Genomic DNA, 12,893 nt, shown 5'->3' on the forward strand with positions numbered 1-12,893 from the left:
TGGGTATGGAATTTGAGAAAACCCATCAAGTACTGTGACAATCACTATGAAGTTGTGAGGTTTGGTATTACTCCTCTGGTATATGTAATAGGTCAATACATAAAAGCTCTCCCTGCCTTGCCATTGTAAAACCCATTTAATGTGAACAAAGTGTACCATTTTATTTGCAAATGTATGTAGACTTTTATATGAAAGTAAGTGAAAAATGCAAGTCAATCAGTAAACCTTGGTCATATTGTTTCATAATACCATGAGAAGGAAAATCAACTTAGCTGATGACCTTTAGAAGTTACAACGTCATGTTTGCTTTGTAAATCACATAATGTTGAATATTGTAAATGTTGCCAAGTACCATATATTAAAGTAAAAGGAATACAGATATATCTACATTGTCCTGCACTGCAGCAGGGAGATAACAGCTTAAATGAGTTCATTCTAGTACTGGGAACAGCTTAACTGTAGCAAAACATAGTAGTATGCTTTCCTTTAGATATTACTCTGTAGATGGTGGCATATGTAGTCTTCTGGGAACTGCAGTGTGAAAAAAGAATACTTTCACATGACATTCACTAGGAAACTTTCAATGATATTTGTTTGGCTGTGGTTAGACATCCACTGGACAGTGCTGGAAAAATTAAGAACCACTGCTCTCTTAGCAGTGTAGTACTGACACTGATTTCACAGTTTAAGCTAATCAGTCAGGGTAGTTTTTCATGAAGGGGTCAATTGCCAACAGACACAAAGTGGAAATATTTTTCCTGTTATGTTTAGCTACAGTAGTATAGACCTGAGCATAAAGTTGAACTAGTACACTTGGATCCAGTTACTCAGCCAACAGAAGCCTCAGTGTTGTAGTTACTCTTACACTACATCCATAATAGGTAGGTCCTACAGTTTAATTAAATTGAAATAGTTAAGCTAACAAGTCATGACTTAAATTGTATCTTTTACAGAAATTACTTTTAACTTCACAGCATTTTGTGCTGCAACAACTATGAAGTAAATTCAGCTTAAGGATTTATATGAACAAGGGAAAAATATTTGGACCAACAAGTTTGCATGTTTCTAGAAAATATAATAATTTGAAAAGTTTATATATTACAAGAAAGTATTTTTTAAGTAGGTGTGAGGAAAAATTCTGTGTAAGTTTTTCTTGAAAGTTTAATTAGAAGATTCTGTATAAAAGATTAAGGAAAATACTCCCTTTTTAGTTATAAACTGTCTCTGCAACCACTATTTTGAAAAGCTGTTGCACTCTCTTGAGTAAGTAAAGCAGTGAAAATCGGAAGGATAAAGGAGGATACCATCAGTCTGTTCTTTCTTATTGTCTGGTACATGCTGTGTCCTGATCTCCTGATCTGCACGAGGTATTCATTCACTGTATGCCCTTCACCGCTATGTTCATCACATTTCCTGCGTAGTATATTGATCACATTGCGGACCTTGACAGTTGAACTGGTATGTCGCTTAATTCCATTGGCAGTGTACACTTACGTGATTAATGAAAGATAGGCAGAGTATGTTCTACTATGCAGAAATTATAATGGGATTTTAAGGTGCTATAAATTTATTTCTGTAAAATTAGTAATAATAGAAACTATCCAGGGTTCTTTGTGTTCTTACATGTTAGCTTTATTGAATTTTTTTTCACTCTCAGGACTCATTAGGTTCCTGTTCACAGAGCAGTACTGTTTCTCCAGATTTTTAAGAGAGTGTCATGATTAAGTTATTGGATAGATTGTTGTAAATATTCACGTTTAAAGTTATGAATTTTGGACACCCATATGTGATTGGTCTCAGCAGTAAAATATCTCATGCCACTAAAAACTGGCTGCCTCTTTGAGCATCTGTTTCATTGCAACTTGAGATCAAACATTTTGGTCAAGGGACTCTGTTAGGATACACATAGGATTATGCATCATGGTGGAGAGGAGCAAGGGGCTTACAGAGCTCTTCTATTCTGCTCAGTAAATCTGAACACATTCATTAAAAAGTCAAGGATGATCAAGCTGTCCAATGGCATATAGCTAAAATGAGTATGCGGTACGTGCATTATGTTAAAACTATGCCTTTAAAGTACAGAGCTCGCTAAACTATTTTTACACTGTACGCTACTATATACATATACTTCATTTTTTCCCCCAAATATAATAGATTAGTTTAAATGATATTAGCATGGCAGGTCATATTCCATTCTCACCTACACCAGTGTAATGTGAAATCCAATGGCATGCAGTGGTGTACCAAAAGCATTGTCTAACTAATTTCGTTTTCACTTCCATATTCTCTCTTTGAGCGGGGTGGATGATATATAGTCAGGAAGGTAAAAATCAATTTAGGTTACCTCCTTTTCTGCTAAGGTTGGCTACTGCCTAAGTTGCATGAATTTTATGATTTGGGGTCTGAACACTTTAAAGTCACAATAACTTCATACTCTTTCTGGGTACTCCAGGCAACTATACTAATTACTGATTTTCTCAGGTGCCCTTTACTTTCATTAATATAATTTTATAGTTATCTGGTTAAAGGACCACAGAATGTGAGTGAAAATGCGAACAGAATGCAAGACTTCAATGAAGTTCAATAAATGTAGGTCAGTGTGAATTTGTAAAATGATGCAGTTCTATGCAGAATTATGAAAATCCTTATATTGCTGAAATCATCACTTGAAGACCTTTCCAAAAGTGCCAGGAACAATATTATATGTGTATTTTTAACCTTTATACAGACAGCAGGAGCACTGTCAACTGAATTTGCATCTCATAGCTGGAACCAACACCACTGACTACTGCATAATGAACTATCAGAATAACAATAAGTTACCTTGTCATATGAAAATTGTTTCGTTTCAAACTATATAAAGCAAATAATTCTATCATTAAGAAATCAATAGCTACTTCACAGATTTTTTAAACAAGATAATTGTTAATTGTTGACTTTGAATGTATACATTGATAATCCTATGCCTGTTTTCCATTACACAAAACATTCCCTATCACAAAGAAAACATATATTCATCTTTTAACAAAAGAATGCACCCTAAATTTGTGCTAATTAACATTGATACTCTTCTGATTTCATGAACAATTTTCATATCATGATAAGATACTACATTTGGCAAACCTTACACATATTTCTCTACAAAGAGCTAAAACTCTGTATGAGAGAAACTCTGGACTCAGCTTACACAGGAAGCTGTATTTGTACAAAGATTCAGTAGATGCTGTTAATATACTGGAATAATATTTAAGACAATTAAAAGATTATATGCTAAAAAAATTACCTGTTTTTTGCAGTTACCACAGCTTAATAAGCAGTACTGTTCCAACTATGAAGCATGCAACAGACAGATCATTTATAAAAATAGAACAAGGTTATTAACCTAAAACATATTTTACATTTACATAACTGTCTCTGAGAGAGTTTGGTGAAGCTTTAGAAATGCACGCGAAACAATTTACCCATATTCAGTTGTCCCACTTCACATTGAACCATGAAAGGTTCAACCTGGAGCAAATTTAGTTTGGATTCCACAGAGTATCACGCATTATATCTGGTATTCATAGTGTCATATAGTGCCAAGAAAAGATGTCTTACTATTGTTCAATGAACCTAGGCTATATGTGAACAAAGAGAAGGCTGGCATGAACCATTAGGGTTTAATCCGAACATCATTTAATTTCCACCAATTTTTAATTCACTTTGATAGAATTTGGATTTATTTTCTCTGGGCAGGCATACACGTATCACAAGCATGAAACTTCTCAGTGAACACATCTACATGTAAACTGTCTGGAAGCCTAACTCTATTTGGGGGTCTAAGTTTATGTCTTTGGTGTCCCTTAAACTTATAGATATTTTCCTGTATGGTAACAGTGCAACTGCCAACACAATGCATAACGTGTTAGCATTAATCTGCTAATGTGTGAAATAGTGTATTAAAATATAACTTCTTTTAGATTATCTGCTTTTGTTGCTCCTATTCAGAGTTCTTTAAAGTATGGTAAAAGTGATGAAGGTTTCACGTTCAAATAACTTTAGAATAAATCTATGTTTATGCTAAAACATATATGCTTTCCAGGCAAGCAATGTCTGGATTGCTTTATACCATTTATTTTTATCTGCATCTCAGGAGCAAATTATCTTGGGAGCTATTATCCCCAAGACAGAATTGTCTGCATGTTCTATACCACTGTTCAAAGTGGTATAATGCACAATAGAAATATTTTAGCACAACTGACAAAATACATGGACTGAAAAAGTAGGTTGAAAATTATTTGTAACTGCCTCAAAACCCTCAAGCTTTTAAATGGATTATGGTACGGCATATCACACATTAATGAGAATGTGATAATCAGGAAGTATCATGATGACTTAGATGATAGTACTGTTTGAAACGATTCTGAATTGCATTGAACTTCAACAAGCATTTTAGAATACAATTAATTTCAGCAAACAATGATTACTAATCATTCATTCAAAGTAATCTGGTAAATTCAGATTAATGACAATGGGAAACATTTTGTGTCCCATTCTCATTACATCTGTAATACAAATTTATATTTTTTATCATTATTTGAGGGGGATTTCATTAGTGGTGTTCTAAATAACAAAGCTTCCATATCCACTGATGAGAAGAGGTGCATGAGAATATAAGAATGTTAATAAACTGTAGTAATATATTGATAGACATTTCAACAGCTTTAGATAGTAGTACTAAAGCTGAATAGAGGGTCCGTAATAAAAAAAACACCCAAGAAACAGTATGAAATATGTATCATTACTCTCTGTATGATGCATGAAACTTGGATCATACACTCTGATATTGAAGGTAAAATAGAAAAAATTAAATTAACAAAGTCAATACTATATGCATTTTCTATTTATTCATTTGTTTATGATTGATTGATATAGAACAAAGAGTTTCCAAGTAAAAATGCTTATGTACCTATAAGCAGGGACTCTGAAATCTGTACCTTAAGGACAAAGAAAGGTCGCCAATCTCTTCAACTCCTGGTTCTTTGTCAAAAATGGACACAGTTAATGAGGTTTGTTTGGTACAGCACAAATTCTCAGACACAGATAGAGATCCTTTCAATGGAAACAAATTTGTTTGGCTTTACCAGGTTACTTAGCGATTAATAATAGCCTTGAGATGCAGGTCAGAAAGGTCATCGTCCCCGTTTGCCAACACAATCTAAAATGTGCAGCTAGTCCAGCTCTGCAGGCTTTGACGGCCCAAAACGCTATGCATAAAGTAAAACAGGCTATTTTCCAACTTCTTTTTTCATATTAATAAGCAATTTTCAAGAGAAGGGTGGCAAAATGGGGGCCATGCCACTCTAAGTAATTCATTTATTTTGCAATTTAATCTTATGTTGGAAAAAAATTACACTGCTGCAAAAGCATAGCATGGTGATTTTTAAACGTCAGTGTGCTTCGTAAGTAACCTTGTATGAAATATTGTATTAGCAGCCTTTAACAGTAAACTGCAACAAAAAAATATTTCAAGAGATTGAAACAGACCTATACATCTTTTCTGATCTTTAACTTATTGCCTTTTCATTCTATTTTTTCCTTCTACATTTGAAATAAAACATGTTTAATTACTTTCTATTTTACTTATTTTAGTTGATAAAAACTCCTTGAAATGTAGCATGAAACAAAAATTCTATGTGGCAACTTGTATTTAAGGCTGTGATTTTATGGTGTTTATATTTATAATGCAATTATTGATCTTTCATATAGTTTGATGAACTAAACTTTACGATAATTAAAATATTAAGAATGAGTCACAATCTTAAAAACACTTTCAGGAGCAATGTGACTTTCTCATGGGATTATTCATATCAGAAAACTTATTCATGTGCATATTTTGACCAGATTTGACCCTTGTCCTAGAGCATCTTATTTGGTACTCATTGAAACAACTGAGACTATTAATGTGGACCTCTCTAAATAATCTGTTTTGCTGAAATATTTGAATTATCCAGATCTGTGAATAGTATATTTTTCTTTGCTTTTTATTTTATCATATACACACATGCATTAAAAAAAAGACTAGAATTTACTCAATTAACTTTTAAACAATCTAAATGCTTGACTGAATGTGCTTGGTGTCTATGGCACACAGGTTAATTTGAACTAGCCATTTCTTAATAACAAAAATAACAAATGTTAATCAAACTAACCTTTTTTTAACTGGGTCAAAAATATTCCATACACATGCACTGTGCACAGTAGCATGGAATTTTGTTTCTTATAGAGCGTTAACTCACTTTACTGCATAATTTATGGCAAGCCTGGCTCTATGAAAAAAAGCCACTGACAAGAAAATACGCACCCATTGTCTCTTAAGTTTTCCCTCTAAGCATTCAATGAAAACCATGAGTTTCCTGCATTGTTTGAGAGCTGGTGTTAGCTAAAGGTCATTATTTCTCTGACAACAGAAATCCTGTGCAACCTATTGAATACAGAGTCTCTCATGTAGATGACAGGGTTTGCAAGCCTCCACCGTGCAGTGGCTCATGAGGCATTTGTGTTCCTGTTTCTTGGCTTGTGCCATTGCAATCAGACCAGAGCAGAAAGTGACCTATGCAAGAAGCCTAATGCTATGGAAGCTCATCCTAAGGATATTGCATGCATAAAAGGCTTACATCCAGTTCTTTACACCTACATTCTCAACCTTACAAAAGGGGCAACGACCAAGGAGGGAATGTCAACTCTTCTCCCATGTACATTGCCCTCTCTCCTTCTGTAAGGTCTACCTCTTTGCAGGTCAGAAGGTGGTGTCACAAGGCACCAGCTGAAACATAATGGAACAATTATTTTTAAACCATTTGAAGGAAAATCCCCAAATTATAGTAACTTCTGCCCAGAGAACTTAAAACTAAAACATCTCTTAAAGAGACATTAAAGGGCATTTATGGACACTATTTTACCAAGCTGTAAAAATCTATATTTTGATGTATTCTTCAGAAGAGTAAGCACTATGAACTAATTAATATACTGTTCATAGGTTTAATAATTTTAATCCTATTTCTTCAGTTATATCCATGTAGAATCCTGCTGCTGTATAACTGAATTAACTGTAATTTTGCATTCCACTTTTGTCACTAATAGATAATAGCAGAACACTGTGAAGCTACGAAAGGGTTAAAGTAAAATAACACATTAGTACATTTTTTACTGTTGCAATATAATTAGCAGACTTGTTTTATTACAGGAATGAACTCCAAGTATACACAGAAATGAGGGAAAATGAAGAGAAAAGGAAAGACCTAGAAAAGAAAGAAAAGGAAATGAAACACCAAGCCCGAAAGATGCATTACCTCCTTAGCACTGAGCAGGTTGGTATACCTGTCCCTGACAGCTCATGCAAACCACTTGGGCCCCCAGCCTGACAGAGATTAACTATCAGGCTGAATGGGACATGACTTGTTGAAAAGATATCACAAAGACACTACTTCGAGTTCAATTTAGTGCTTTTCTATAGGCAAGAGCAGGTACCATGACTATTCTGTGACAACAGCTTCATAGAGGCAGCATCAGCACTGCTGGCAAAAAGAGTCCAAGTCAGCAGTTTGATCTGCCACTGTGATAACACAACATGAAGGGCATAACCTCGCTTTAAAAACTCATTTTGACTGGCTTATTGTTGTGTTGTTGCACTTGTCAAGAGCTAACAAGTTATTAAGCTGAGAAGCTGTTTCAATTTTTTTGGCCTTTTTTTAATTGAACTAATGCATGGATTGGTGCTGTGTTCTGCTTGTTCTTAGGAGAGATTGTAAATGCAGGTTTTCAGCTAAAACTTTTCCTAGAACTGCCTGAATTAGCTTATTTAGTGTGATTGTATTCATGTAGAAACACCGCATAAATTTTAAATATTAATTTGTTTTGTATTGCCGAAAGTGGTATGATTTCAAGTTTTATGGAGGCTGCTTTACAGACAGGTGAATATGGCAGCACTTAAAAATTGATATTATTGTTAGAACTTGTGGGTTTGACATTTTTTGGTCACCTTCCTGACTCGTTGTAAAAAAAATAAGACTTTGTGGCCATAAATGTTTGGTGACTGCTGTTGTTCATATGAATAAGAACTTAACATGCAAGCAGAGTATACTAGTATGAACTAAGTCACTCCTGTTCATAGTTTGTTACAGACAGTCTGTATTTAAGAACTGTGTTAATTTTAAAGAAGGCAGGAAAAATACCATCACGCTTTAGTGACAAAATATTTACTCTTCCTTCTGGGAATCATTTGTGATCTATCCAGTAAATAGAAATTCAGTTTAACTAATTGGATATCAGTTATGAAAACTCAAATTTAGTGATTTTATTTGAAAAAAGTATAGTAAAAATATTAGCATAAAAGAGCTGAAAGTTTTGAGTGGCTTTTAGACAAGGGAGCCAGTTAGTACCTGAAATTAGGTCACAGTGATTTGTTCAGATGTAGATCTAGTACATTTAAAATATGCACACTGCTTTTATGTTGTTTTCTGCTCTATATGCCTTTTCATTAATTGGATTACTGAGCAAGGTCCATTCATGTCCCAGTAGAACCAGGCAGCAAAAGTCAACACTTTTGAGTGGCCTCAGGAAAAAATATAATTTGCAAGCAAGGGGCCTAGCAAATGGAGAGAGCAGGTTGATGAGCTGGACTTACTGTAGAATCATGTATCAACTAAAACCCACTGAGTTAGAGATGTTCTGCTCAAGTTTGCAATTTGTTATGTATGGTAGGACATGGTAGCATCAATGGAGCTGAGCCACCTCACACATCAGTTCCACAAATGTTCAGGGAGGTTATAGGGACAGTGTTGCAAAATATCTAGTTGCAATAATGGTTTCAATGTGTCCTAGAGATCGGAATAATTCTTTTCTCACCCATTTTGCCTCTAGTAAACAAGAGCGTTTACTTTTTCATAGAGAGGAATTGTTGGTTATTGCTCCTTAATTGTAATAAAGGCCTGACAAGTTCCATTCTTCACTTCCTACAAGCTGAAGCCCAGAACCTCTTTCAGAAGTCTTACAGATCAAACAGGGAAATGATCAAACATCATAGCAGAGCACAACATGGAAGATGATACAGTGATGCTTTCTGGCATTAAAGGATATGAATCCTTTATCAACTACAGAAATCACTGTTCTTATTCCACAGATATTTGCTGCTTTTATGAATTAACTTGCTATTCAACTCTTTATTTCTTCCATAAACTGTTACCTTTATAATTGAAAAAACAAATATCAAGCTCTGAATTAGTATGCATTATTTGTTGTTACTGGTACCAGGTATATACACATAGTTGTACATGGACAGATGTGAACTTGCTTTGATTACTTTCCAAGCCAATCTGGAGCTATAACATGGGGCTGAACCCAAACTAATTAGCCCTGTTGAGAGCCACGCTATATTAGCTCAAGAATTAATGCAGTTGCACAGCTTCTGGTCAGTCCAGAATACGGGCAGACTAAATGTATGCATGCTTTAAACTCAGGAACCAGGAGTTTGATCCCCCCCAAAAGTGTTTTATTGACACACTTACATTTAAGTTGTTTTGCCTGCAACTTAACTGGGGGGAAGGTGTGTTAACTGAGTACCATTACTATGAGACGTCAGTCAGGAAAATTACTGGATGATAAAAAATTTCATGGCAACATACAATACATGAAAATTGCCCTGCATTTTTGCAGTTGACTGAGTATATTTTGCTATAGAAAATTCCCCAAATACAATTGTTTCCCATTGCTACTTGTAGAAATACATTGCACTTAGACAAGCATTTTAAACCACAGAAGAATCAAGCAGTTAATTTGAATAAAACATTTGTATTTTAGCAAGGAACTTTTCTTTAAAATTAAAGAAGTTAGGATATTTGCACAATCAGCAGTCACTATGCTAATTTGTTGGTATTAACAACATATTAACCATTTACATAAAAAATTTACACTTTTCTGTGAAATTACAATGCCATGCATCCTGCCAGCTTCAGAACAGTTTTTCGCTTTACTAAAGAATAGCTACATATATTTTTTCCTGTAGTACCAGGAATAACCATACAACACAATATAACCTTATTTGTAGGCATAACAGTGGGCTTGAAAAAAACAAAGTAAATTTTTATTTGATTTAAATTAAGTTAGTTGCCAAATGATGTCTGGAAAAATAAAGTGTGAGCTCTGAACTTTGTGGTTATGAAATACTGAGCTTTTAATCAACTTGCTACATATGCCAGAAGTATCAATAACAGGTCAAGTAACATCTTACACACAAGAGCTTCTTTTGTTCGAAGGAAATTTTTCCAACATGATTTCCATAATGAAAGAAATCCCAACTGTCAAGTCCATGCCCCTCTTACCTAGTCATTTTCCTTGTTGCATTTTGTTTATCATTGTTTTTATCGTGAACTGCATTGTAATTTCTTATTGAGACATGAAACTTAGAATAATTAAGTTTTTCTTATTATTATTCCATAATCACAGCGTGCTATTTCCACTACAATGCTAATGATCATTTTTGTTAGCTGTCATTAATAAATGAACTACTGATTAAATGTGGTTTTCTATTATAAACACGTTTGCCTATGTAGGTTATCCTTCTATATCCTTGTAGTTCCCCTTTCTGTGTTAACAAAATTGACTCTAATTGAAGTTTCTTACTTCTACTCTTTGTCATATTTTCAAGGCTGACATTTGTAGTAAGTGCTGACAAACAGCCTTTAAAGTCAAAGAAAGTGGGTATGAAGAACCCATATTTGTTGGAACATGTGGCTGTCATTGGTATATCCAGCTTTCCAGGAAATGTTGAGATTGTTTTTTATCTTACAATGATGATTAGAATTTGGTATGTAATGGACTAAATCCAAAGATCTAGTACCATACTAGTTGTACTGATGTACTGTAATACATCAGGCCTGTATCTAAGCAAGCAGCAATGCCGGAGGGTGAGCAGGTGTGTCAGGTGTTGCTGGCACTGCTGTTGCTTCCCAAGTAGAGAAACTGCAAGCCCGCAATGTGGTGGGGATCAGAAATCAGTGGTAACTGAAAAGAGACAGAGTGGGAGAAGTGGTGGAAGGAGCAGGGTGGTGTGTGTCTTGTAGTCATGGAGACCAGGAAAAGATTCCAGTGGAAATGGTCTTCAGAGTGCCACAGCTGAAAACACCTTTTGCCATTATAGTTTCTCCGGCTGCTGAGAAAAGGATTGAAGGATCAGCAGAATAACAGATCTTTTCTTTACTCTATAGGTTTTTTTCCCATATAACAAACAGCACTGGGTGATGTAAAAGATTTTAATTCCCCTTTCTACAAATGTCACCTGTTTCTAAACAAATAAACCACATTTATATTTTGTCATAAAGCCAAAGTTCTTTGTGATGTAATGTCTAGGAAAGCTTGAGAACTTTGTCACACAGTTGCAAAGTTTATTTTGATATTATTGAGAATATGATGTAGGTGCACGCCCTAAGTTTATCATTGCTCTGGCCTATGAACTCAGTCCCAGCTTCATTTCCAAAACTGGACTTCCTGCTCTGTGATAAATCATGCTGAGCTAATACTGATCTGTGGAATCTTCTGTTTGATCTGGATGCTTTAACTATTGACACCTCAAGCAAAATTCATCATGCAGTTGTGTGTGTATGCCTAGTCTTGATTTTTGTACAGAATCTTCTTTCTGTTGGGCCCTGATCAATTAGAACATCTGACCGAGTCAGACTGAAGGCTGCTCTGTCCAAGCATCCCATCTTTGACAGTGGCCAACAGGATGCGCCTAGGGAAGAAGAGTAAAATGTGGCAAAGGCACAATCTAATGACATGCCAAGTATACTATCTCAGTTTTCAGCAATTGGTACTTGAAGGACTTGGTTTCTTGTTGTAGAGCTTTACATCATTGGATTTTTTAAGGTGTTCACTTTTTACCTCTGTATTATTCCAATTCCTGCTTTTCTTAATACTCAGAAAAGGAATAACCTAACCAGAGAGTGTGAGATAAGAGATCTAGGCCTACAACACTAGCTATTTAGATATGTATTTAGACACTGTATTTAGACATGTGGCTGGTATTTGTATTTAATACCTATGAACTAATTCACTGGAAAGGATTACTTTCAGGGATATAATAGCTAATCCTATAAAATAAGGGAGTATTTTTAATGGAACTAGTCTTGACTGAGGAGGGAGACAACTTTCCAGGGAGACATAAACGTGCAAGACAGTAACTCTGTAATAGTTTAACACTATAGAAAACAATTGAAAAAAACCCCAAACAGTGTAAGAACAATGTTCTGTGAGGAGGAAAAAAATGTTGGCATCAAGTGATAATAGTGAAAAGTTCTAAATTCAGCAATGAGAACTGAGTTTTTCCATTTTTATTTTCTCTGTATAATACCCATACTCCATAAGCACTTCCTCTTTAGGGTTATGGGACTCATTTAGCAAACTTCTGTAGACCCTGAATTAGGGGTTCTGTGTATAAAATAGCAAAAGATGCCCCAAGGTTACTTTCCAGCTTTTGTTTTTCAGAGGTTTTCAGTTTCATTTTGATTTTCTCTAGTTGGTATAGAACTCAAAATTATATCAGTTTTATCAGTCATTATTTTGTGTTTATCAGTTCATTAAATAAAATATTTTAAAAACAAATTCTATGTGATGCTAAGGCATTTTTATGACATTTTTTCCTCTCAACTGAGGTGGCAATTCATAACCATTGTACAGACTGTGTGTGACATCTTTTTGTGCTACTGCAAATCAAGAGTTAATTCTATTGAAGTTACTGTACTTACATCAGGTGTAAATGTTCTAATAGAGGAAGAGAAAAAAACCTAAAAATCCTTCCTGGAGCAGGCTAATGAATATTCAGAAGACACAACTGATTAATATGCTTCCAACCTAATGTG

At 34.8% G+C, this 12,893-nt stretch overlaps 1 protein-coding gene across 1 annotated transcript in view; it reads left to right on the forward strand.

The window, feature by feature from the left end:
- The window catches only part of SPATA17 (spermatogenesis associated 17), a gene marked incomplete at both ends in the record, with an annotated part of 89,700 nt that overhangs the window by 29,907 nt on the left and 46,900 nt on the right, over positions 1-12,893 (forward strand). The window contains one exon of the mRNA XM_084261686.1: positions 7,226-7,349. Within this exon, the coding sequence (XP_084117812.1) occupies positions 7,226-7,349 (124 nt within the window). The remainder of the gene's footprint in view (positions 1-7,225; positions 7,350-12,893) is intronic.

This window comes from Gallinula chloropus (assembly GCF_964237585.1).
Source record: "Gallinula chloropus genome assembly, chromosome: 3".
In the NCBI taxonomy this organism is placed as follows: Eukaryota; Metazoa; Chordata; class Aves; order Gruiformes; family Rallidae; genus Gallinula; species Gallinula chloropus.